This window comes from Capronia epimyces, assembly GCF_000585565.1.
Source record: "Capronia epimyces CBS 606.96 chromosome Unknown aczIQ-supercont1.2, whole genome shotgun sequence".
Classification (NCBI taxonomy): Eukaryota; Fungi; Ascomycota; class Eurotiomycetes; order Chaetothyriales; family Herpotrichiellaceae; genus Capronia; species Capronia epimyces.
In genome coordinates this window covers 419036-445370 of record NW_006912905.1, presented here as the reverse complement: position 1 = coordinate 445370, position 26335 = coordinate 419036, and the positions used below count along the sequence as shown (strand labels likewise).

The 26335-nt window shown below is 53.0% G+C and overlaps 8 protein-coding genes across 8 annotated transcripts; 3 read left to right on the top strand and 5 right to left on the bottom strand.

Annotated features, from left to right (window-relative positions):
- Positions 1–3296: 3296 nt before the first annotated feature.
- Positions 3297–4043, top strand: A1O3_01985 (uncharacterized protein; the record flags this gene model as incomplete). Its single annotated transcript, XM_007732128.1, has 1 exon — positions 3297–4043. The coding sequence occupies one exon, from the start codon at positions 3297–3299 to the stop codon at positions 4041–4043; it is 747 nt and encodes a 248-aa protein (XP_007730318.1).
- A 686-nt stretch (positions 4044–4729) lies between these two features.
- On the top strand, positions 4730–7258 carry A1O3_01984 (mannosyl-oligosaccharide alpha-1,2-mannosidase; the record flags this gene model as incomplete). Its single annotated transcript, XM_007732127.1, has 1 exon — positions 4730–7258. The coding sequence occupies one exon, from the start codon at positions 4730–4732 to the stop codon at positions 7256–7258; it is 2529 nt and encodes an 842-aa protein (XP_007730317.1).
- Positions 7259–8188: 930 nt separating this feature from the next.
- On the top strand, positions 8189–11017 carry A1O3_01983 (uncharacterized protein; the record flags this gene model as incomplete). Its single annotated transcript, XM_007732126.1, has 7 exons — positions 8189–8240; positions 8300–8392; positions 8458–8576; positions 8628–8850; positions 8909–9009; positions 9059–9215; positions 9264–11017. The coding sequence occupies 7 exons, from the start codon at positions 8189–8191 to the stop codon at positions 11015–11017; spliced, it is 2499 nt and encodes an 832-aa protein (XP_007730316.1).
- Positions 11018–12133: 1116 nt separating this feature from the next.
- Positions 12134–13476, bottom strand: A1O3_01982 (uncharacterized protein; the record flags this gene model as incomplete). The annotated part of the gene is made up of 2 exons (XM_007732125.1): positions 12134–13362; positions 13413–13476. 2 exons carry the CDS (start codon positions 13474–13476, stop codon positions 12134–12136), a joined length of 1293 nt encoding a protein of 430 aa, XP_007730315.1.
- Positions 13477–15642: 2166 nt separating this feature from the next.
- On the bottom strand, positions 15643–18184 carry A1O3_01981 (adenosinetriphosphatase; the record flags this gene model as incomplete). The annotated part of the gene is made up of 3 exons (XM_007732124.1): positions 15643–15863; positions 15922–18034; positions 18095–18184. 3 exons carry the CDS (start codon positions 18182–18184, stop codon positions 15643–15645), a joined length of 2424 nt encoding a protein of 807 aa, XP_007730314.1.
- A 797-nt stretch (positions 18185–18981) lies between these two features.
- On the bottom strand, positions 18982–20338 carry A1O3_01980 (solute carrier family 25, member 46; the record flags this gene model as incomplete). The annotated part of the gene is made up of 8 exons (XM_007732123.1): positions 18982–19060; positions 19114–19558; positions 19614–19670; positions 19728–19823; positions 19880–20012; positions 20070–20105; positions 20163–20232; positions 20292–20338. 8 exons carry the CDS (start codon positions 20336–20338, stop codon positions 18982–18984), a joined length of 963 nt encoding a protein of 320 aa, XP_007730313.1.
- Positions 20339–21489: 1151 nt separating this feature from the next.
- On the bottom strand, positions 21490–23098 carry A1O3_01979 (ubiquitin-conjugating enzyme E2, other; the record flags this gene model as incomplete). The annotated part of the gene is made up of 2 exons (XM_007732122.1): positions 21490–22931; positions 22999–23098. 2 exons carry the CDS (start codon positions 23096–23098, stop codon positions 21490–21492), a joined length of 1542 nt encoding a protein of 513 aa, XP_007730312.1.
- A 621-nt stretch (positions 23099–23719) lies between these two features.
- Positions 23720–25798, bottom strand: A1O3_01978 (uncharacterized protein; the record flags this gene model as incomplete). Its single annotated transcript, XM_007732121.1, has 1 exon — positions 23720–25798. One exon carries the CDS (start codon positions 25796–25798, stop codon positions 23720–23722), a length of 2079 nt encoding a protein of 692 aa, XP_007730311.1.
- Between the last annotated feature and the right edge of the window lie 537 nt (positions 25799–26335).

The window sequence follows — 26335 nt, the reverse complement described above, 5'->3', positions numbered from 1 at the left end:
GCATGCTGACGGGTTGGCCAGGGCAGAAGTGGATCAGTGGTTTGCATGAGGTCCTACAACCTGGACCTCGACCTGAAGCCAGTGGCTGTAATAGTGGTTATAGAGACTTGCGGGTCAGGTTTACATGTGCTGTCGCACATGTAGCATTGTCATAAAGGTTGGATGCAACCTATAGTATCGACCATCTGAATATCTCACCTCGTTTGGTGTATGCAGACGATAGAGTGAACAAACGCCGATGTTCATCAGCTCTAAATGCAGATCTTTAGTGTAGTACGATGACGAAGACTGGAATAGACTGGAAGCTTGGGGTCTGGCCGCCCTTGGGTGCTTTGTATCCGTGCCGTCCTACCAGTCTTGTGAGTGGTCGAGGTCTCGCCGGGGTATGTTCGTGCGGTGGGCTGTGAAACCATGTCGCTGACCGTATTCGGTGGCCCAACCCAGAGGAAACGCGACGCCACATTGATGCCGTGCAAGAGTAGCATGAGTGCAGCCAGAAGAACAGGTGGGCGGAGACAATATGTGCTAGTAGCACGACCCTTTTCTCTCCAGTTTGTGTGAAGTCATTTGGTAACTAGAAACGAAGGGGGTTGATACTTTTGTGTTCGTTGCGCGCTGCACTTGGATTTTCAACGTCGCTGAGCTCGGTACTTGTGTTCGGTGAGAATGGAGCACGCGAACGCAGCGCTGTGTATACTCCGTATAGGTGCTTCTAATTATGATATTGGAGGGGATTGAGTGATGTACGGATAGTCGGTGCTTTAAATAGGAAACTGGGGTCGGTTATCATGTCAGCAATCTAAGGTAGCTTGGAGCCAAGTATCCGTACAGATGTGGCAGGGATCTTAATTCCAGGTTACAGGCTGCAGCAGAGACCATATACGATGTGCCGTAGGATGAGATTCGAAGGTCGAGGATTTCAACCGTTGTTGCAGAGCCATCCGCTGCCGGGAGCATACCTTACTGGATGGACAGGTCGAGGAGGAGTGGCAGAATGAGTTCGACTGGCATCGGGGTTGTATGCCAGCCAGAGTGAGACTGACAAGGCCCCCAATGCTCACCGGTAACCACAGCCGTTGGGAAGTAAGCCTTGGCCTAGGAGAATCTCGCCATTGTTGTCTGGTACTATTGTAGTAAGACCTCACCTCAATCGGGATGCGAGTGCGGCTCTTTTGGGACCAGCATAGGGAACCTCTGGCGCGTGCAAGGGAGAGAGACGCCACTGTTTGTGATGTTGGCGCAGGATCTTCAAGCTCCCGAGATTGAGATTGCGGCTCGTGGCAGTTTGGTTGTGACGGCGGAACCAGGAGAGTGGGCCAAGGCGCATGGCCATGCCGAGAACGACGTGATACAGCACTACAGTAGTAGTAGCGAGTCGAATGGGAAGACGAAACCAGACAGACGAAAATGGAGGCGACGCCAGGGTGTGAGTTTGGTGAGATGGCGCAGTTGATAGTGACGGTGATAGGCGCAGGCGGGGATCTTGTAGCAGGACCCGATGGACGGCGCAGTTTGGCAACAGGTGATGTACGGAGTACTAGTACTGCGTACCTCAGGATTGGTACAGTAGCATGAATGGCTGAGGCTTCAATTTTAATAATAGGGGGGGAAAAGGAAACAACTGCGCTGCTGGGTCAGCCAGAGTTCTCGTTTGACAACTACCTTACGTATTGCTACCATCCAAGTAGGGTAGGAGTACGGAGTGTTCTGTATGGAGTAGCATCCCATCCATATCCCACGTCCGCCTCCTCCTCCTCAACCCGCAACCCTCAACCCTCGCGCATTCCGTCGAGACAGCAATATTACCAATACCATGCCAGTGGGCAAGCAGTAAGCATTGTGTGTCCCCAAGCAAGATGTCGCGCGGGCCGGGGCCTCCTGCTATGTATACTCCGTACTCCGTGCAAGGAGTGGAAATTCCAACGTGTGACAACATGCTCTTTACAATCATAATGCCCCTGTCGATTGATATTCAGGTTTGATGCTGACAGCCACAGGACCGGGGCGTCTAAGCCTAGCCCTATCATCAGCAGGGAGGTTCCATTGTTTCCCACGCGCCAAAGGCGTCGTCGCCATCCTCTCTCCCCTCCTCCTCCTCCTCCTCCTCCTCCTCCTCCTCCTCGCCCCTCTAGGGCCGATAAGGCTCCTGCTGCTCGCCTCGCCTCGATGCTATGTACAGTACCCCTGTCGTCGACCGCCATACCACGGCCACTGGCGGTCTGACCAACTCCCTAGTACCGCCCTACTAATAGTAGGATGCCAGATGCCCTGCTCGACTAGGGTCTCCCCTGCCCCTGGTCTGGTCAACATGCCAAAAAGAACCAGGATTGTCATACTGCTACTGCTACTCCTCCAACTACATACTACATAATAACCACATCCAACGCCATCTTCTCTGCTACTGCGTTCTTACGCACACTATTGTCGATACCCTTTTCTATCAAGAGCCACGCGGGCCATGCAGAAACGCCATCGTGCCTTGTCTCACTCGAGCAAAGCCCTGATTCTTCATCACCCTGATCTTCCAGTTGGCACGTGCCACCCTTGACCCCTTGGCCTGTCTTACCTTCATAAAGCCCATTGCCATCCCAGAGGGATTCTTGTGGCCATACCTTTGCACCCAACCTCACATCGACCATGGCAGCTCAATTTGGGTATGAACATTGCATTCCATGGCTGAGACATGCTCACTGACAGGTGCAAGGGCGGCGACAGCGGCAGCGACATCGTCATCATCATCCATTTCGACCGCCTTGTCTCCTTTGTCTCCTTCGACGACACTGAGCAGCTTGGACGCTTCCTCTACATCTTCCCCTGGTGAAGCAACATCTCTGCCAACTCCTCCTTCCACCACAGCTCCTAAACCCATCAAACTCAGAGCGGCCTGCAACCTCTGCTTCTCCGCCAAGGTGGGTTCTGGTCCATCCACCGTGTATCTTTTTTCTCGCTGACCGTCCCGGCGTCAGGTCCGTTGTGATGGGAACAAGAAAGGTTGCCATAGATGCTCAGAGAAGGGACGTTCTTGTATCTACAGTGAGTCTCGGGTTGGGAAAGTGGTAGGAAAGCGAAGGAAGCGACCCATTCGTGACCCCGTAGAGAACCTACACTCCCAAACCTGGGCCGTCAGTACCACCGCCACCATTCAATCCATTCCCTCGCCTGCCAACACCCAACAAGGTTGCGACGAACAGGCCAGAAGGCATTGCAACCAGCCAGTCTGGACTTCCTTCCTGTCTGGAAGTGACCAAGAATTTCTCAATTTTGACGACACCACAGACTCATTGGACGCGGTTGAAATGGCCGGCAGTCGAAGTTTCTCCGTGGCTAGCGAGCTCTCTTTATTCCCACACAGCGGTCTTCCCACTCCGACCCTCAGTCCGCCTCTCTTCGCTCGATATCTCTCACCCATTCAACCTCAAACTCGCCCTCCATCGCGGCAAGCCTTCACACCAGTGGACCCTTCCAAACTCCATCCGCAGAGCTATGGTGCGCCGCTCTCACAGAAACCACATGCGACGCCGGATGATGAGGAAACTGTGTGTATCAAGCTGTTGGCGCATCTGAAGAGGCACGGACAAGACGAATCACAACATCACGAAACCCAAATTGAACTTCTGAAAAAAAGCAACGCCGCCGTGCGAAGAATCCTACAAAATAAGATGCTCCGCTCCGACTACGCATGCCAGCTAGTTCTTTCAAGCATTGTGAACCACCTGGTCTGCCTATGTGAGCGGCTCTGCGGGCAATCGAGACTGGACGCCGACGAGGCGAGAAACGCCAATTCACAATGCCTGCAAGACCAACTTCATTTCGAAGCAGGCCCACCGTTTGCCAACTATGCAATCCAGCATCAACCTTGCAGTCCATCAGATCAAGAGATGATGGTGGCCTTGGTCGAGGATGTCTTGTACTTCACATCGAGCACAGGCGATATGCTGAAAAAGAAGCCCATAAGTGGATTCCAGACCCTTGGGAGGCATGAAACATTCCATGTCGAATTAGAGCAGAGATTGAAGCGAGCCATTGCCTTGATTCGAAGCTGATTTTCGCCTTCTCGTCTCGTTTTGCACTGGTCCTGGTGCGCGAGCGCCGCTAAAAATGCATGAGTATAAGGAGCAGGTCAAGGATGGCAACGCGGTCGGTATGGATTTGGATTTGGGAACATTGTAGACGGCGCAGCTGGCCTCATGACAATGCAATGGACTCGGGGAAGATATTAGATATTTTGGTCACTCTGGCGCCGGGCCGTACGCCGTCCGTATTGATAATGATAATGATAATGATACTCGGTGCTCCGTACTGTACGGAGCACAGGGAGTTGTGCTGAGACCAGGCTCCTTTCTGCGCGGCGGTAATCAGCCCCTTGCCCCGGTGAACGATGATTGGCGGGCGCCGGCGGACGTCGTAAGCTGGCTCCTCAGGCCCAAGGCCTCCGCCCCAAATGCAAGTCAATCGAGGCTCCCTTGCCTTCTGCCCTCTGCGTGATTGAAACCTGCTTCAACATTGACGCTGCGAGCATGCTGTCCTCTTCCTTGACCCAGCTTGAAGGCCCCCCCTCTTTATAGGCGCTGGTATTACTTCGGCTTTGCGTCGTGTCGAAGTCAGCCTCCTCTTGTTCGCCCTCAAGCCCCGGCGACCTTCACCTTCCAAGGCAAATGCGGGCTGAGACGCCATCCGGACCGTTGAACTGCCCACGTCGTTCGCACACACGTGTTGTCGAGAGAGCAAGATGATTCGCCTACGCCGCTATCGACTATTCCTCCTTGTGGCTCTGCTGGCGGCTGTCACTGTCTATCAGCTAACCCGAATGCACCGCTGGAATGGCTCAGCCTTGGAGGGCTGGGTCGGATTCAAACCCAATGCAGACCAGGCCACCACCCCCGACTCGCATTCACTACCGGATCCAGCCCTGCCTGATCCCCTTCCAGAGAATCAAGCACGACCGGCTCCAGACTCAACGCCTCCTCCTGCTCTGTCCGTTGAATCCCACTCGGCGATTGTTCCCGGCTCCTCAGAAACGACCTCGACGCTATCTTCCTCTTCCCCCGCCCCCGACTCGGAACCCACCATAACAGGAGACGAGCTCCTGACGAAACAGCCGAATTTTGAGGAGGATTTTGGCGAACATGGTCAAGGTCGCTATGAGGTCCATCCTCGGCCATCTGACCAGCCCAGAGCATACTGGAAACAACCGGAGGAACACTTCCCTGTCCCGTCACAGAGCTTGATACCTTTGCCCACCGGAGAACCGAATGTTCTTCCTCGGATCCAGCACCGGTTTGGACGCGAGACATCATCGAAGAAGGCCGATCGGTTGCGCAGACAGGCGGCAGTTCGTGAATCGTTCAAACACGCGTGGAATGGATACAAAAACCACTCGCTTCCTCATGACGAGCTCAAACCCATCTCCAAAGGGTCCGCAGACCCGTTTAATGGCTGGGGGGCAACGCTGGTGGACTCTCTCGATAGTCTCTGGATCATGGGATTACACGACGAGTTTGATGAAGCTGTCCGTGTGGCTGGCAAGATCGATTTCAAAACATCCTCTAGGAAAGATATCCCCTTGTTTGAAACAACCATTCGGTATCTCGGCGGACTGATTGCTGCATACGATCTCAGCTCCGGCAAGTATCCGGTCTTGCTGAACAAGGCTGTTGAACTCGCCGACATTCTCATGGGCGCCTTCGACACGCCGAACAGGATGCCTGTCACGTACTATAACTGGGCACCGTCATATACTTCACAGCCGCATAGAGCTGGTGCACACACGGTCCTGGCCGAGTTGGGATCCCTTTCCGTCGAATTTACTCGACTGGCGCAGATCACCCGGGAAGACAGATACTACGATGCGGTGGCACGTATTACTAATGCTCTCCAAGAATGGCAGACGAACACCACCATTCCGGGGCTTTGGCCTTTAAAGCTTGATGCTTCTGGGTGTCGGAAGCCTGAGGTCTTTCTCAACGCGGCTGGTTCTGAACAATCCCTTCCGGCACTATTTGAGGGCACCCACGATGACGCGAAGGGGATTGAAACGGCTGCTGATGTGGCCAAAACTGGGCCAGCTTCGAGGTTAATGGTGAAACGACAAGATGAAGCCGCTGACCCAGGGAGAGAGAGCGTTCCCAATAAAGAGGTTGTAGACGACCTCGGTGGAAGAGTGGTGCCAGTGTCCAATGATGGATGGGAAGGCGATTACGGCAGCGTTGATTGCGAATCCCAAGGCTTGAGCACCGAACCTCATTCCACCACTCACACCTACGGGATTGGTGCTATGGCGGATTCGACCTACGAGTATTTGCCGAAAGAATATGCACTTCTGGGGGGCTTGAACACACAGTACAAGTCTATGTACCTGGATTCAATGGCCGTGATTCGTGAGCAACTACTCTACCGACCCATGACTAAAGAGAATCACGACATTCTCTTCTTGGCGAAGCAAAGCGTGTCTCCTAGATCGACAACGGAGACCAACAAGAAAGTGAGCACGTATGAGGGCACACATCTGGGATGTTTTGCAGGTGGGATGTTTGCGCTGGGTGCCCAAGTGTTTGGCATTCCCGAAGACATGAACATTGCCGAGAAGCTCACCGAGGGCTGTGTCTGGGCGTACGGCTCAACCCCTGTGGGAATCATGCCGGAATCCTTTGAGCTGGTGCCCTGCGACAGTCTTACTTCTTGTACTTGGGACGAAACAAAATGGCACGAGGCCTTGGATCCACGTCGGGAAGAGAGGCTGCGGGCGGTGGAGGCCTACAACAAGGAACAGCAAAGGCTACAGGAGGAGGCCAATTCCAGCGCCGAGGATGCTGCGGAGGTTGCCGCCGAGGATGCCGCGGATGATGCTGAACCGGTGCCTGAACCGGTGCCTCCGGTCTCTGCTCCGTTCATTCCCAGGGTGCCATTGTCACACGAAAAGTACGTGGCGGCCAGAATTCAAGAAGAACGACTACCCCCTGGATACACGGCAATCGGCGGACGTGATTATCGCCTTCGGCCTGAGGCCATCGAGTCTGTTTTCATTATGTATCGCATTACTGGCGACGAGAGTTGGAGGGAAAAAGGCTGGGCGATGTTCGATGCAGTCGATAAAGCGACGAAAACCGAGACGGCCAACGCCGCCATCCACGACGTGACTAGCCAACTGATGGAGCAGGATGATACCATGGAGTCTTTCTGGCTGGCCGAGACGTTGAAATATTACTATCTGTTGTTCAGCGAGCCGGATCTAATCAGTCTGGATGACTATGTTTTGTGAGTACTTGAGTCCACCTGGGGGACCGCGTGCCGACGTCGACGGACTCTACTGACAAGTTGACAGGAATACCGAGGCGCACCCATTCAAACGCCCCAAGTAGGTTTGTTGGACGACTGCTGTGACTTGTCACAGCGATCAGCCGAGCAAAAGGATCAAACGGATCAAAAGTATTTGTTGTATGTTGCATTGTTCAGGCGTTACAGGGATCCTACCGTGATGTGAGAATTGCTCACCTAGGTAGGATGCCCCGCCCGTCCTATATGATATACCAGTTAGTATACGGAGCACTATGAGTCTCCCGTTGTTGGATTTAAAGCGATTACAAGGCTGTTGGGCGTTCTCAGCCTCGTGTTCCTGGCACAACACTGCTGGTGCTGCTGGTGGCGCTGGTGGTGGCAGGTATCCGAAGGCTGCGACGACCAACTCTGAAGATGTCAATCTTAGAGCTACGTCGATGGTTGTGGTGTTGGATGCTGCTACTCTGATGGAGTACAGAGTACTCTGTAGATGTGAGCTCATATAAGGTACAGAGTACTACTACTCCTGCCATGTACGGATACTGTATGGACTAAGTGCCAGGGTTGTTGCGACCACAGGTTTCAGCACCGCGTCATCGGCCAACAATAATAATAAGTAATATTAACACATACAGAATAATCCCCGTCACTCCGGCTACACGCCGCAGCCACTATCACCACCATCATCATCACCATCACCACCACCACCACCTCCCCCAGTGCTTTGTCCTGTTATTGTTGCTACCGTTGGCTCACAGCGCTGCACCCTGTCGGCGGTTGGGACACTATTCATACCTATGTTCATATAATGCCTGCCTCTCTTCCCCTGTAAGGGTCTCTGCTCGCTTCCGTCTGTCTTCGGTCTTCCGCCCAACATCCGCCCTGGCAGAGACGATATGAAGCTGGTCGTAGTATGGAACACGAGGCTACTTATGACTTCGAGGACGAAGACCACTTCTGGACCGGTCAGTCAAGACACCGAGCCCCCTTCCCTGATCGCCTCCATCTAACCTTCCGCCTCTAGTTCTCGACCAGACCATCTCCCGAGACTGCGACAGCCACAGTGGGATCGACGATACCTTGCGGTCCTACCTGAGTTTGGTGTGTTCCTTTCGGGGTACGTTGAGACTGGACCACAGTAAGAGAGAGGAGAAACGTGATGCTGATGGCCGGTCATTCCAGAACGCTTTCTGCCCACCGACGAGGATCTTGGTCGCTGTGCATTCAAGTTGCAAGATTCGACCCTCTTTTCCATCCACGCCGATTACATTCGCCGGCAGTTTGTCCAATGTTTACTTGAGGTGTGTGCTTTGGAGTTGCCATACCGTCCTTTTCCTGACGGAACAATACAGGAGGATGAACCCGATATTGTCCTGGCGTCGACTGCCTTCCTGCTGGCTGATGCACAATGCCATGAGAGGACTTATGAATTGTTGAATGAAGAAGGGGCGTTTCCGAGACTGGTCGATCTCATAACGAGCCCGAAGCGACATGGCCATGAAGTGCTTCACAGGCTCCTCATGGAGCTGCTCTACGAAATGTCGCGCATCCAGAAGATCAGTCTCGGTGACCTAGGTATGTCGGGACATTGGCCGAGTTACGTGTAACGAGCTAACTCCTGGGGTCGGAACAGCGCATGTCAGTGATGACTTTATCAAGATGCTGTTCGAGATTATAGAACAGGTTTCCAACGATGTCGACGACCCCTACCATTATCCCACGATTCGTGTTTTGGTGAGACGAGTTCTCCCCCAGAGACGTGCGAGCTGACCCTTTCTGGTAGCTTGTTCTCAATGAGCAATACATGGTTGCGGCGCACGCTCCTACAAGCGGCCAGAATGCCGTCCCACTTACCAACCGGGTGATCAAGGTCCTATCCGCCCATGGCAGTGAGTACATGACGTTCGGTGAGAACATAATACTCCTGTTGAACCGGGAAGGTTTGAGATCATCGCCCTGTTTGTCTGTCCCCATTCTGACCTAGCCAGATGAGACATCTTTGCAGCTGTTGACTCTGAAGTTGCTGTACCTGTTGTTCACCACTCCTACCACGTACGAATACTTTTACACAAATGACCTTCGAGTTCTGGTGGACATCTTGCTTCGGAATCTGCTCGACCTCCCAGAAGAGGCTTCCTCGCTTCGTCATACATATCTTCGCGTCCTATACCCACTTCTCGAACACACACAACTAAAATACCCTCCATACTACAAAAGGGAGGAAATCCGTAAAGTATTGATGATACTCGGTGGCAATCACGCCATCGAGAACGCTGGTGCCCCAAGCTGGCTGCCTCCTTGGAGTCATTTCGATACCGTGGACGAGACCACGAAGCGGCTTGTCAGGCGATGCGAAGGAGTGAATTGGTTGATGGATTCCGTGACCGACGCTCCAACAGAGAGCGAATCGCCCACGGACGACACAGCCTCCAACACTTCGCCTCCAGCTTCGCCATCGAAAGGCAAACCCCCAGCTCTGCCTGCGCCGCGCAAATTGAAGAAGCGAGCCTCCTCCAAAGGTTCGACGCAGACAATTGGCCAGTATCTCATCCCTCAACTAGAGAGCGCTCGCCAATCGAGCCTCAGTATGATGGAAGTGGCCGCGCAAAGGGAGAAACCTGGAGTTATGACGCCTAGTCGCAACCCGAGTTTGAAACAAAACCTTCGGGCCGCGATAATGCACAAGAAGGAAAGGCCTCCCCCGCCACCCCAAGCCCGAAGGTCTGGATGGGGAAGGCCAAACATGCGGGCCCATCAAACTGACTTGGAGGTTGCCAAAGCAGGAATTACAATTGCGGAACAGGAAATCATAACCGAAAATGCGAGGCATCGCTACGATCACAGTCATCAGGCGAGACATGCCCCGGTGCCAGGGGTTCCAGAAAACGGGACGGGCACATCCCAACCATTTCAAGAACCGCCTCCGGTACCGTCCCGTCACAAAGGACATTTCAAGAAGCCTCCGCCCACACCCAAGGCACGTCGTTGGCGGGTCAAGCGTGGTAAAGAGGAAGATGGAAACTGTGGCACAAATGGGCCTAGGCAACCCGGAAAATTCAATTCGAATCTACCTTCGATTGTGACCACTACGACCAAAGGAGAAGATATCCCAGAGCAAAGCCCATCTTCGCCGCAAGAAAAGACATTCAGTCTGGTTGATTCGGTATCTGCAGGGTCAGCGGGAAGCAATGTGAAAGTGCCAGTTAGCCAGGCTCTGGAGAACGCCCAGGCGCAGGTTGTGGAGGCTATCACGGACACCTTGGAACATGTTGATCTCAAGGCGGACCAGACGAGTAGTAATGCGAGAAATAGCAACGACACCGGGTTGGAAGAACTGAGCAAAGGGACAGAGGTCAATCATATCGCCGAGGAGACCACCGAAACCAGCACTGAACGAATTCAGGGGCATTCTCAGGACGACGCCGAACCTTGCTTCCACGATGCCGTCATGAACCAACCCCAACCAGTCTCTCAAGCTCCGTCTCCTGCTCCTCAGCCATCGGACAGGAACGAAATCAAGATTATCGCGCCGCTCGAAACGAGTTCCGCCGTACCAATAGCGCATAGGCCGAGAATGGTCCTCACTCCCCCAGCGCAGGAACCCGTGCGCGGTGTGCCAGGACCGCAGTACGAACTTGAACGAAGTCCGTTTTTGACGGACGAAGATGAGGAGGAGGTCGAGGTCGAGGGCGAAGGCGAAGGCGAAGAGAAAGAGACGGAGATAGAGATACGGGGCCGATGAACATGAAAGCAGAAGGAGACAAGCTGTCGATGCTATCTACCGCAGGAGCCGAAGCAAGACTTGTCTCCGGATCTTGGTCTATTATGGCGTTGGAGACAACGTCAATGAGATGGTGAGGGAATCATTACCCCAGGTTAGGGCAAGGGCAAGGGGTGCACTGTACAGAGTACTTGTACCACGAAAAGACTAGTATTGGCGCAGGGGCAGGGAATGGCAGGAGTGTTTCCTAGATTCGGTGGTGTCGCATATTATAACTAAACCATCCACTATTTGTCATTGAATGACCTGACGACCGACGGATTAGGGGCTAATCTCACGTGTGTGCAAGAACTTGAAGGGTTGCAAGTGTAGTCAAGGATCTTCTTGTCCAACAGCAGGGGGATAGAAGAGGTGTCGGGAGCATTCAAGGATCAAAGAGGCACTTGCGGATGGTAAGAAAGGACACTGCTCATCATCTTGGTACGTAGCTAGCTCGGCTATCTAGGCCCCAATGTCGGGACTCCGGAATCTGCGAAAGGGCAGGTAGATTCCATCCACTCGCGTGGCAGTTCATTTTTGTGCGCACACGAGGACAAAAGCCCAGGCTCTTTCTTATCCAGCCTCGGGTCGTCGCCATCTGAGGGGTACACCGTTCACTCCACGGCTGAGTCTATCCCAGATGACAATGCCTGTCTCGAAAAATATTCCATCTGGATCTCATTGCTGGCCTCCCTTTCGAGTCGAGTGTGCTTGCCCATTTCCGAGTAGAAGGCGATGGTATAACAAAATTGATCTTGGTCAGGTGGGGTTCCGTCTCGGCCAGTGCTGGTGTAGAGTTGGAGAAAGTCCGGTGATTGAAGGGCAATAAACTGAAAAACAAGGGGTATCATGCGGATGTTCTTTGTTCGGAAAGAAAGGGTAAGGTCTGTTAGACTCTGTACAATCAAGGAGATGGTTGTGGATTTCCGAACCCGGTTGAACAAGATGCTGCCAGTAACGCCGCCGCTATGTAGAGGCTGAAAATCCACTGTCCTCAGGTCTGGGATGTTCCCAAGCAGGACAATGATGTTGTGCACTCAAGACCAGCCTTGGATGAATCGAAATTGCGACTCCAGGTATTGCTGACACGTTCGTCATTTAATGACCGTAGATGCCAAAGAACTGCTCAACTCCAAGAGGACCTGGCGCTTTATAAGTCGCGTCGTATGCCTGGAACAGAAACAAGCCACCAGGATTGCCATTGAAGGCAGTGTTGAGACTATTGATGGCGGTTTGTTGATTTGCAGGCGACGGAACAGCCAGACCATTTGGCGAGCCTTGCCATGGCCAGCCAGACTCGGTGATGATGACTGGCTTTCCATTGGCAATTTTGGCAACTGCGGCGGCAGCATTCGTGACAAACTTTCCTGCCCCATCGGCGCTGGTGTTGGGATCGAAGAAGGCATGGGCGTTGGCCGCACAATAGTCTGAAGCTTGACACAGTTCAGGGTGAAGTTCATGCGCGTTGAATGTGTCTACTGTCACGACATTCTTGGAGAAGCCGGCAGCTGAGAGTATAGGGCGGGCGACAGCAATTGCGGCAACCACCGAACCTGCATCACCACCATTGTTGACAACCTCATTGCCAATGACCACGGTGTCGATGGGGCTCCAGTTACCACTTATCATGCTGACCAGCGTGGTGATGTCGTTGGCGACGTTGCCAATACTGTTAAGACCGATAATAAGCTGGAGTCCTTGAGCTGCGGCAGCTGCAGCTGCAGTCCCGAGGTTGCAGCCAATGTCATAAGTGCGGACTTTGGTGTATCCCTGGCTCGCTAGAGCAGCAAAATCGGAATCGAGGCTTCCTTGGTCCTTGCATCCGGAATCACCAATGAGCTCGTAGCAGATTCCAAATCCGCTGAACTGAGCAGAGGCGGTATCAATATGCTGAGAGATCTTGTCGCCGCCGGTGCCTCCACCACTCGTATCAGATGAGGGTATAGCAGTAGTAGAGTCTGAGATGGGATTTGAAGCTGCTGGAGAAGTTGACGAGATCAGGCTGGAGGATGCCCAATTCGAGGAGACATAGTTGGATGAAGACAAGATGGAAGGGGCAGAAGTTGGAGCATAGGTCTCCGAAGGGGACAACGTGCTGCTGGCGGGGACATTGGGAGTAGTAGAAGTAAGGATGGACGCAACAGGGACCACACTGTTTGAGGCCGTAGTTGTTGGAGTTGCGACACCGCGATACTCGGTGGAGATGATGTTGTTGTATTGGTCGACCCAAACGACAGCATTAGGGGCGGTGATGGTGACAATGTCCGTGACTGTAGCGTAGTCGGTCAACTCATGGCGCAAGTGAAGTCGATGGTGTTGATTGTTGCCTTGTATGTGTTAGTGTTGATTCAAGCGATATAGAACTTTTTCAACCTACCATGAGGAACAGCCTTTCCAAGTTGCGCACCCAAGGCAGCGAGTCCAAAGACGATTGCCTTCATGATCTGGGGCTAACGAATGTGAGGAGGTGATCAACCAAAGGAGTGTCGGATCCTATCTGGCGCAAAGAAGAACAAAAAGTGAGCAGTGTGTTACCAACCAGCGGTCTATGAAGGTGTATGCGGGACAGGGGCAGAAACAACGTGGTCCAGTGCTATAGCTCGTGGTGTCGACGGGGCGATACGCTGTTGGCAGAGCAGACAGGTGGGTGGAGGATATGGGGGAAGGGAGAGGGAGATTGCCAGTCAGTGCTCGCTGGTCCATGCGCTGTCACTTGGGGCTTAAATAGTAGCCGAGCGACAAGCATCTTTGTTGACCAGGGCGACCGAGAACAATGCACAGACAATGGCGGACTGGTCTGGCCTCGTCTTGCTCGCCGCTTCTGGAGCAACAGGAATGTGATGTGGGAGGAGAGAGAGAAAACGGACGGAGGAGGAGGAGGAGGGTGCGATCGATGATGCAGCGAATATCGGACGCGTCTCAAAGCCTTGTGGTAGCCGCGAACGGCGAGCTGCAGAGACAGAGACTGCGCACGGACAGAACAGCAAGCATCTTGTATTGCGAAGGATCGAGAACTCACTGTCAAGAGCGCGGTAGAGAGCGAGCGCGATGGAAGGTGTGGAGAACGTTGGTGGAGTGGTGGCCGGGGATAGAGTGAGAAAGAGGCGAGAGCGTGTGTATACAAGGAATGCTGTTTTGGCGCAGCGCAGAAAAGGAATGTTGGTGACAGGTATGTGAAGCCATCGTCGTAGGTACCAGTAGAATTCACATACACGCGACCGCGACTGCGATCGTGGCTCACGCGATGCCGCGGGCGGGCGACAACGGGACGAAGGAGGAGTCGACGGCCGATGTAAATGTGAATCTGAATCTGTAGACGGATGATCAGCTGCGCAGCCAAGTTGTCTGCTTTGTTAGATACTCTGCACTCTGCACTCTGCACTCTGCACTCTGCACTCTGCACTCTGCACTCTGCACTCTGCACCGGTGCGAGCAGTCATGGCGTTTCACCCAGTCAAGAAGGAGCGGCAGCAGACCCAGGCCGGATTGAGGACAATTGAGAAATGACAGACTCGCGTCACCAACTTCATCATCCTCATTTCTTCTCATCATCATCAGTGTCAGTGCCAGTTATCACTATCGCCGTCGCCATCGCCATCATCATCGCCACCTTCAAACTCCCTGCTGGCCACTGTGTCGCTCCGCTCGCTGGTTGCCATGTGAGTCAAAGACCAACCAAGGTAAAGCTCCCGTCCCATCACTGTCGCTGTCACTGTCACCATCGCCATCAGTGCCCACCTCTGTCAAGATAAATACCCTTCCGTCGAGTCCCGCCGCGGTCTAGGTGACGCCTTCTCTGTCCATCCTCAAATAATAAGCCTTCAAAGTTGCGGCTTGCTTCAGGTACACGATCGCACCCAGCCACTTGATCGTGTTTCCGTTTCAACCAAATTGCCGTCCGACGACAACAGCAGCGGGTTTCTCTGACCGATGGCATAATGTCACGGTGTTATATCAGCTCGAACGGTCATGCAACCCCTGGCGCATCATCCACTTGTGTGTGACGGACAACAGAGGGAGTGGGATGCTTATGGACCTCACTCTTGCGCAGTCTGTGGCTCCCCGTTTGTGCCTGCGTCTGCGTCTGCGCACTCATGCAGTGCTGCACAGAGCTGGCGAACATGAAATATAGGAGTGGGAAATCAGACGGCCTTGACATAGGGGAAAACGTGCACACGAGAGGTCCTCATGGAGGCCCTAATGGGATCGCTAAGAGAAGAGAGAAAGGAGGACATTTATGACAGACGGCGCACGCTCCATTCCGCTTGGCCTTTGCCTGTTCTCAGCCTTGTTGTCCGACAGCCACAGCCTCAGCCTTGCTTACATAAGTGCTCTCATCCTCATCCGTGTCATCACCATCCATACCTAATCTTCGATTGTCCATCCAGTATAAAATGCGGTAGTTTGGTGTCATCGTCAATCCTAGTTTTCCTCGGTATCTCTATGTTATCGGAGCTGCGTCCCGTTCCCCCAGACGCCATGTGGTGATCCATGCCATGCCATGCCATTTCCTTTCCAAAAGCCCGTCGAACGTATCGTCTTCCCCCCACGCGAATTGTTCGAGTAATCTGTGACCAGTACGGATACTCCGTACACAGTTTCGCCTCCTATCCACCTCGCTCCCCAAAATCCTGTGCCCACTTCTCAAACTCTTCCAGGCCTTTCTTGCTTACACTGGGGCGGATGCTGGCCAGACTGGCTTCGAAATCCTCCATGCAAATGGGTCGGATCTGCTCCTTGGGCGTGTACAACAAGGCCTCTCCCAGATTGCGCAGAGGCCCCATAGCGGCGTCTTTCGCGAGTGCCGTGATGTCAGACCCTGAATATCCTATGCCACGTTAGTTTTCTGCTTCGAACAGTGTCGTGGCCAGGGACCCAGCACTTACCCTCTGTCAACTCCACCAACCGCTGGATGTCTTCGTCCCCAAGGTCGTGCTTCTGGTGTCCGAGCAAGGTCCGAATCTGGATTTCTCTGGTCTCCGCTTCCGGCAAGGGAATGTACTGCCGCCTTACAAACCGACGTCGCGCTGCCTCATCGATGTCCCATGGGCAATTCGTCGCTGCCAGAACCAAAACGCGACTAGCGTCTCCAATTATCGTGTCCTTACCTGCTGCCGCCCTTTGCAAGTCCGACCACTGGATTAGGAATTCGGTCTTGCTCCGTCGCGATGCTTCATGCTCGCTCGCTCCACTCCGGGTGCTGAGCAAAGAGTCAATCTCATCCACAAAGATGATACTTGGGGCCAAGGCTTTCGCCATCGCAAATAACGCCCGCACCAGCTTCTCCGACTCGCCATGCCATTTGCTCGTCAGGCTCCCTGCACTGATGGCGAAAAAAGTGCTTCTACTCTCAGTCGCCACCGCCCGCGCAAGCATGGTTTTACCCGTCCCGGGCGGTCCGAATAGAAGCATCCCACGAGCGGGTTCTCGCAGCCCCATAAAGAGATCTGGCCTCAGAAAAGGATACACCACCGCCTCTTTTAGAGCCTTCTTTGCGGCGTCTAAACCTGCGACGTCGTCCCAATGGACCTCGTCTCCCTTGACCACAATTTCATTCAGTATCTGTTTGGCTGCATTCTCGTCCAACCCCTTCGGTAGCTGTTCCAGAATTCTCGCAATCCGCTTTTCCTCTGCCGACGTTGAGCCATCGCCTTCCAAGGACTCGACATCAGTAGATGGTGGAGTGATCGTGTTAGCACTTTGTGCCCGCCCGGCTCGAGGTCGTCGATTTTTGTCGAAATCTCTCTTCAGGGCTTCATCCTCGCTGTCAGTATTTCCATCCCTCCTGAGAGGGGATCGACCCCTCACTTCCCGACTCGGCCTTGGATTGGCAACGGGCTTGCGGGCGACACCTGGCACACTGGTACTGGAAGTGGTGCGTGCATACGATCTCTCCAGGAAATTGTTGGTGAGGGGTTGTGACACTTTTGATGTCCGTGCCGGATACTCTTTTCGATATAGAATGTCGGGTGCCTTGGGAAAGCCCGGAGAAGAAATCGTTCTCGATTTGGCGGCAACATATCCGGGTGATGGGGAATGAAGGGGTGGCGGTGGCGGTCTGTCTGAATCCGGATCCAAGTCTATCAAATTTGGAACGGACTCGGAGCTCAATCTCAAACTGTCCATAGACTTTTGCAGTGACGGCTGGCCGTAGGTAGGGTGTGAAATATCGCGCCAGACTTGCTGGGGAAGGACTTCGGGAACCCCCAGTGTGGGAGGGTTCGATCTTCTGTGCTCGTCGTATCTTACGGTGGCCTCTTGGTCAATACTCCGTCGGGCCGCAGTGGCACTCAGTCTGGCTTCTATTGTCGGGTCTGAATCCGGCCGAGTGCTTATCTGGGAGTCTCTCCGGGGCTGCGCTTCCCACGCCAGGCCTGCTGCTTTCATCGTCTCTGGCATTCTGTCGCGGTTCGGAGCAGAGCGGTACTGCCTAAACCCCTTCTTCTCGCTGCGCAGTGTCGTCCGCATGGTCTTCCTGCTGCCATGGTCTGGACTTGGGCTGCGTGATACTTTGCTGGGGGGGACAGCCAGCGTCGGAGGTGCGGCAAAGGGGGAGGAGCGTGGTTTAGAACTCGTCTTCTTCCCTGTAGTCTCACTGCTCCGGCTGCTCGCTAATGGCGGCCGCGTAGGTATTGTTGGCGTAGCGCTGGGAAGTTCTGACATTTGCATTGGAGGTATGGTCTCGTCTCCGAGCCATGAGCCTTGTTTATCAGTCATTGTCTCTGGAGCACCTCTATTTTTTTCTAGGCGCTTCCTGCCACCATGGTCTGACTTCTCCTCGCTGGGTGAATCCTGCCCAAGATCCTGTCGGCTCCGCTTAAGCGCTTCCAGGAGGTCGACACGCTCTTTACATTGTCTCTCGAGTTCTCGCAGTGACTCGTACAGCGCTTTTTCAATTTCTGACTTGGGTGTATAATTGAACGGGAGTTTGTAGGCTTTGTAGTAGTTGATCTGGTCTAGCGCAGATTTCCAGGAACGCAGCGCCTCCGCCTCGTTACCCTGCAAAACAGAAGACAGTGAGCGAACGGCCGATGCACAGAAGACGGGGAGGGAGTGTACCTGGCCTTCAAAGAAAACGGCAGTGGAGCATTGAAGATAGCACTCATCATAGGTTTTTTGCATTGATGAGGCTGGTTTGCTCCGCATCATGATTGCTCAGTGTATCTCGTAGGAACATACTCGTCTCGATGAGAGGGACGATGCAGTGTTGACCTCGTTTACTCTCGTGCGAATTGCAAGTCTGCGCCTCAAAACATAACTGGAGTGACTTGTCGGGAGTGTGTCGAAGAAGGCATACAGCTGAGTTCAAACACAACACAGCCCGTTCCACTACGTCACCCATTTGGGCTGCCTCTGCGGCTTCCAGCCTCCAACTCAGGCGCCCGTGACAGCCACATGAATATGGGATCTACTCTATCTCGAGGTCGACGTTTTGGAGGACGAGCTCACACTGCTGAGCTGCAAGAATACACTAGATTAACAATTGTCCTGTCGTCTTTTGTAACTCGTGCAAACGACCACATTAACCCGGCACAGTGGCGCCCTTTTTCATTGCTGATCCCTCTGTCTATCAGATGACTGAACAAGAAAGAAAAAGTGATAGGCGCTCAAGCTGTCCCTTTTGTGATAGATATACAGTAGTATCCAACCCCTTACTGTGCCCATCTGGCATAACAAGCGCCAGAGCGCTGGTCTCTCCGATTTAGAACGCCTTTCGCATGCAGATGGCCGCCGCCGCTCTCAAAACCAAGGCCGGGCATAAGGCGCCCCCACAAACACCAGTTGCAGTGCGGATGTCGTGCAGTGTTCGGGCGCAGAAACATGGGTATCTTCATTAAGCCGAGAAGTTCGACCGAGAATGAAGGGATTCGGCCTGCCACCTCTCGGCCGGTAGGTATGCCGCAAGGCAAGAATATTCGGAAACCGAGTTTCAGCAGTGCAGTTCCTCAGAGCTTGCTGGTATGTGCCATCTGCTCCTCCCGTAAAGTGCGCTTGAAGTATGCCTTCGCCATTTCATACGATGACCTAGAGGGGTATATTTAGCCACGACCTCCAGAAATCTCCAACGGGCGCCTTACCAACAGATGGCTGTGCTTGGCATGGTGGTGATGATCCGTGGTCGCCAGCCCCTCATGAAGCCACGCCACCCAAACTCCTTTTTGATGATGGCGGCGGCATGGACTAGTCCTCGTACATTTCGAATCTCATCCTGCTGACTGAGTCCTCGTGTCTGTAGCAAAGTCTTGATCACGTCGAGCGGGGTGGTGAGACCGGCAGCGACCGCGCCAGCCAAGCCACCAGCCACGCAATGTGTAATCGGGTCATACTCTTTCCGCGGATTCATGACCTTGGACAACGACTCGTAGGCCATGAATTGAGTCGCCGTGAATGGCACCGTCATGCACAACGTCGTCGGGTAGGACAAGTAAAAGGCCGAGAATCCTTCGGTTTGGATGATTGAACGAGCGCAGTGTGTGATTGATCGATATGTCGAACCGTGGACTTGCATTCTCTGTTTGACAACTGCAGAGTGTTAGTGATCATTCTTCTATGCGGCAGCTCGTGTCTCGGGTCGCACCATCAAAGGGATTCATCAGAGCATCACTTGTAATTGTTGCGCAGGCTCCGCTGGCCGCTGTGAACTACGCATTAGCATCCGCTTCAACCGAGAATGACTTCCAAAGCTTCGTACCAGCAGCAAAGGGGTGATGCTTCCCATCTGCTCGGTTTCCACCGGCCATCTCTTTGATAACTTCATACGTGCCAAAATACACAGCGTGAGCAGGACCTGGACGAGAAGTCAGTCATGTCTGTATATGTCTGCAGCTCTTGGATGATGCACACCTGCTCCGACTATCACGCTTGTCACACCTCTCCATAACGTCCTCAGACCTTCTATTCGGTATATTGTAGATACTGCGTGAGATAGACCTGTGTAGAGGCCACCGGCCGAAGGGTTTATGATTTGCATCCGTGTCTAGAAACAATCTCAATGAGCCACTTCCTGGTCAGTGTGCGGGAGAGGTTGTCATACTTTCATTAAGTCCACCGGATACATCACAGTGTGTTCCTGCAATGCTATCAGCTTCCTGAACGGACATCATGGTAACCTCTTGGGGTTACGCACCGCAATGCCAGCGAATGCACCGGCCAACATGTTATGTCCCAGGCCATAGTTCGGAGGCAGAGCTTCGTATCTGCAAAAGTATCAATACCGGGCCGTTCACTCCGGAACTGCTGCAGAGACACCACATACTCGAACTCTTCGCCAGGTACTGCATCTGGGCTGCTCGATAGTGCCATATTCGCCGCGGGCAACGCCGCTGGGAATTTGGCTGACGCCGCCACGATTGGAGTTGTATGGATCGCTCTCTTTCTCCCGGGGGCGGCGACGAAGACGGTGTCGCCCACAGCACAGCTGCAGTTCCGATCGGAATCTCTCTCGGTTGCAGTCAGAGATTCGCGGAGGAGAGGAGATCAATAGAGAGAGAGAGGGCTGGCTAAGGGGAAACTAGTAGCCGATGCAATGGCAGTCAGAGACACGGCGAGGCCTGCGCAGGACAATCAGATCCGCCGCCTCTCGAGAATTTGTTCACCGTGCTACGGATAACTTTTGGCAGGGTTAGACCTTAGCTAAAAGAGTGGTTACTGGCTGGCTCCCGTCAATCATGACGCTTTGCTGGCTGCCACAGTGCCACACAAGCCTTAGGAGCCCGCGGCGCCACCACTCGCTTCCCTCCGCGGCCTCCCCGGCTGGTAGTTCCAGGGGAGCCCTCCGACCTCGCTGGTGTTCTCTCAATCTGGCTTGGGCTCGCTACATAAACGGTGACAGTGACTCTTGGGTTTCCTGACCTTTCCGTCCGACCCCCAAGTCACAGTAACGCCGGAGTGTCTTTTAAAAAGTTTTTCGATGCTGAGCAACTTGCCCGCCTAGCATCCCATACATCGATCCTGTAATAGTAGGTTTCCACGGTCTTAGCATGGACGCAGAGCGTCTCCTGGGGTTAGTTGCCTAAGGTTCCGTGCATAAGATCACTGGTAGCGTTTTATGCACTGAGTGGAACATTCAGCCCCAGGGAATAATAATGGGCAATATTTGCATTTCCCATTCTTGGTAATCTCCTTGCTCTGTTCAACATCGGCTCCAGTCGTGATGGCCACACAGCTTGCTGGTAAAGAGGACGGATACTCCTGCACAAATGAATTCTCAACCTCCTTATGCCTTCAACGCCGTCTACAGTCCAGTGTCCTGTCATCAAGTGTAAAGCTCCCCGATTTGAAGTGCCATTCTCACGACTATGCATCCAAATAGCCCGTCGCTGATAAACGCCTTGCTATCTGATATGAAACGCACCGACTGCCTTGGTCAACTTTGCACAATACTGATCTTCTCGGAGTAAATCACAAGTCAACGATGAACTTCCACTGGTCTACAAAAAAATGTCAGCATTGCCTCACACCAAGCTCGTGCATCCCGTACCTTTCTTCAAATTCTCCGCTGTGTCGCTGAGCAAGATTTCGCGTCTGCGGTTGCAATAGGTCGTTTTGTCCAGGATCTCAACCTTCAGGCTGCCAAGTTCATTTACTGGCTTCTCAAACATTTGGCTGAGATTCTCAACAGCCATCTCCAGGTCTTTCTGGTTGTCCTCAAAGATCTCGGTCATGTTGTTTCGTTGTAGGTAAAAGGCGAACGCATAGGTCCATTTTAAAGTCTGGCGGCAAGCTTGCAGGGCCTTGGATGCGGTGTCAAGGAACTGTACCTCGATCCAGGACATGTTTGACTGCGTTTGGAGGCTGGTCATTTTCTTCTCCGTTTTGATCCACAAGTCCTTGTCCAACTTGGCAGATTGTTCGTGGTTAGCGTAGCGATTGTAGTAATGCAGGTATCGTTCGAGGGAATGTCGGGAACGTGCCTGGGCATCGCGTGCGTCGGCTCCGGACTTCTCTTCAAATCGATTGCAGTTGTACCAGCTTGTTCCATGTTCGGACCAGGGGCCCATACACATCCAACAAAACTCGTGCTTGCATTTCCGACAAGTCATATGGTTGCAGCCTCCATTCTTCTCGATGGTCGACCTACACTTGGGACATTCCTTCGTGTTGGCGGAGATCCAGTTGGAGGTTTCCGAATCATCCTCGCACTTCTTCAGCCATTGCTTGACCAGAGAACAAGGAGCTGGACGATGATCCGATAGGGAGCATCCAAAGCAAAAACTGTGGTCATATGCGCATCGAACTGTTGGGACGATGTGATTCAGATCGCGCTTCTTGACCGCACACTCCACAGCATATTCACACTCTGGCGCCGGACACCACTTCAGGTTATCTTTGTCATCCACATAGGTTCTGGTAAGGAGCACTTCGTATCGGTCCTGAATGCTCGGGTCGACCAGTAACTTCAAGGATTTGGAATCCACAATACGATGACAACCGTCGAAAGGACATTCGATTCTGGCAGCTTCACCTTCCTCTTTAACTTTCTGCGTCAGATAGTGAGAGTAGCAGCCGACGCAATATCGGTGACCACACTTCATAGCGTACGTTTGCATCGTGGGGTCATCTTCATAACAAATCTCGCATGTAAAGCCCTTTACAGTCTTTGTTTTTGGTGACGCTGCCAATGTTGGACCCAAGCCTGCAGCCTCGAGGACTTGTTCGGGGTTATCCATGTAGGATTCAATCAGTTTCTCTTTGTTCCATCTCATGTAGCGTAGGAGGATTGCGGCTTGTTCAGGCGGTAGTTCTATGATTGAAGACACTTCATTAAACTGACGTTCTTGGTGGGAGTGTATATCTTTGGGACTTAGGATTCTGTAATCGACTTCGTAGGGTTTCTGTGGGTTTGCAAGGATGTCCTTTTCGTAGCCGAATCCATTATCATGATCATGATCAAAGTCTATCATTTGTCAGCGCATGTATCTTAGAGAGGGGTCTCGTATGGGGGTTGTGCAAGATCCACGTACCACCACTTAGGCTCCCGATATCACTATCTTGTGTGCCTTCATCGAAATCGATCTCATCACCGCTAGGCGGCTCAGACATGAACTCATCTTCAGAGTCCATCTCCCGCAAGGACGGCGAGCCGTGCTCTGTAATGGGGGTCGAGGGACCCTGTACCCGGGTGAAGGATGTCCTGTGGGATTTCAGAGAGTCTTGTCTCAACGCGTCACTGACGCACTCCTCGGCCTTTCTTTTCTTCGCTTGAGGTTTCGTCGTGGCTCGTGGTAACGGCAGCTGTGTCTCCAGATGAGACGACAGGCTGCGGGTAGAGATGGTACGGAGTGATCCTGATCTCGAGACGGTGACGGGGTTCCCTGAATGGGCGAACAGGTGCACGGACTCGCTCGAAGGCCAGGGGCAGGCAGTGGTTTCAATCACGAAGTGTAGAACCACATATGAAGGCACGCAAGGGAGAAGGACAATTGGTTGAGTGTAAGAGAGTGTAAGAAGGGCTTAGAACCAGGGCAGTCGGCACTGACCGTCCGGAATCGTTCCAGGTTCATGACTGATGGCTGTGGTGGCGGCGTCACGGCCGGTCCGGACATCCTTCCCCGTCATCAACTACTGGTGCCCGTCGGCTATTATCACGTGACTGAGTATGCTGCTTCTACTCAAACTGGATGCGTTGCTCCTTTGCGGTCTATCTGGCAGCCACCGTCTAGATGACCGTCTGCGCTCACGCCTTTATTCGTCTTCTTCCTCGCTCCCACTTTCACTTTCACTCTCGCTCTCGGCGTTCTCGAGCCATTCGATGAATGGGGCACTCTGTTGCCTGACTGCAGCCAAGTCAGGATCACTGCTCGATCTTTCGTCCGCCCACCAGTCAGCGAATGCTTCCTCGCCAAATATCTCAAGGTCATAAAGATCTTTAATCACGAACAAGAGCGTCTTCCCGCCCTCTCTCCGCCGAGTCAGATCCCTCTGAGTATCCAGCAGGAATGCCACCTGCGCTTCGATTGCCTGATCTGCTCCTTTTCTGCGGATGAGTGTATTGTATGCGGTGAGAGCTTGTCTTGTAGCTTCGGCGGGGGACACCCCGGACTCGATCTGGCCGTGTATATGCTTCATCAAGGCGACTGCAACAGCTTTGCGAACCTGAGTCTCGTCCGCACCTCCACTGAACCTTAAGCCCATGAGTTCGCTGAGCATATCATCCGCTTGTTTTCCCTCCTGCATTCGCTGTACAAGAATTGCCACTGTATCATGCTGGAATCTATCAGTAGGGTCGTCATCGGACATCGAGGTCGCAAAGCTTTGACTTCTTGATCCGCCTTTCGAAGAGAACTCATCTTCTGAGAGGTCGGAGTCCAAAGTGGATAGTGAGGCTGCGAATTCCGGCTTCTCGTATATCAGTCTGGACGCCCTCGAACCCCAGTAGTCATCCTCTTCATTATCAATATATGCATGGCCTTCACCTGCATCTCCACCAACGAGCGCATCATTCTTCGGCCCGTATGCTGGTTCCCCCTGCGGGTTGCAAATCCTAGAACCAGCAGGTACAATTGTTCCGGGTGCTACTTTGACACCATAGGAGATCAGGGCACCTTCCCCAATGGTGCAGCCGTCCCCTATAAATGCCTCGTTTCCGATGATCGCCCGTAAAATTTTGACATTGTTCCCAATGGTAGCATCATCCCAGATGTAGGCACCGTCAAGGCTTGTGCCTTTGCCGATCTGGCACCGTTGACCAACCACACTGTTTTTAATATCACAACGAGTGCCAATGCTACTACCAGGGCCAACGATAGATCCTGGTCCAAGTTTGGTAGATCTCGCTGTAATCACTGCCCGATCAACAACGTATCCCCCCTGAGAACGGTGGTAGTGGGTGTCGCCAAAAACATTGTTCTCGACGGCAAGGGATGTCACCAGGCCGCGCTGAAAGTCTTGAGAGATTGCATTATAAAACCAGAAGTCGGCAGCCCTCGAGGCATAATGGTCCTGGACAATGTATGTGTGAATTGTCTTGCCATTCAACTCATAATCCTTCAATACGCCAAAAAGAAAGTCCTTTCGAGGTGCTTGATTGTCGAAATTGTCCGACCAGAGACTGAGCACGTCTGGTGTGCAAATGTCTAGCCTGCAATCAATCAAATCCTGTCTGACATCGGTTTCTGATGACTTCAGAATCTCTGGATCAATGTGGGCGGTGAATTGAGTGCCGGGGAATGATTCTTCGTAGTGTAGGCATCTATCTTTGGTTGGGTCGAGGACGAATGTGGGCACAATCCCACTCCCGTAATCGTAGGCACCCGGTCCGGCCTCTCTTAGAATCATGGTCATGATGGCATTCTTATCTTTCTCTCTTCGGTTCTTGTGCTGGCGCAATGCTGGTTCGATCGGGAAGTTGGAGACGATATCACCGCTCACGACGATGAAGTCACCGGCGATTAGGTGCTTTTGGTCCAAATCTCTCATGATATCACCCACTGAGCTCGCGATACATCGCAGGATGGCGAGGCTGTCAAAAGGCGAGTTGGACGACTTCCAGCGAGACGCTTCAAGATATGTTTCCACCTGATCGGCATGAGCACCCGGGTAGATGTAAACAAGCTGTACACCGGCACTAGCAAGATATTCCAGGGTGTAGTCAATCAAGGGCACATTGGCAAGCGGGAGCAGACATCTCGGTCTCTCCAGCGTGAACGGGGCAAACCTCGTCTCGAAACTATCAGCCACAATGACTGCAGCCAAAGGCTCCTCTTTGCTGTCATCTCCCGACCTGCCCTTCCCTCCGGCAGACTTCTGATTCTTGGGCGGCATTGCAAATTTGGTGTGTTTGCTCCAGCAAAACGAGGAATCGAAAAGCAGTTGTGTTGCTGGTTGATGTCTTGTCAGGGTCCGATCAAGCAAAGAAATTCGAATTGCATATCCTGAGGTTGCGAGGGCGCTTGATGCATGTCGTTCTCTTCATGGATCAATGCATCGCACTACTGACAATAGATCGAGATGCAGGATGACTAGTTGGTCACTTCTGAGTGGTTGCACTTTCGCAGTCGGACCCCAGCAAGAGATCTGATGAGATGAGTCGTGCAATGGCCGGTATGGCGCCAAGGCGAGGTTGCGAAGGGAAAATTATGATGAGCGAGACCAAGGGGGTCGTTAGTCGTAGTAAAGCTTCTGCGTCATCGTGGCCGAGGGGTGCCTGCGCCTGCGCCTGCGCCTGCACCAGAGATTAACAACATTATTCTATCCTCTAAACAACGCCTGTGTTGGACCCAATTTGGTCACGGCAGAGTGTACCACTACGATCACTCCTACAGTTCAACCATCCCTCCTTGCACCCGGATTCTCTTGTGT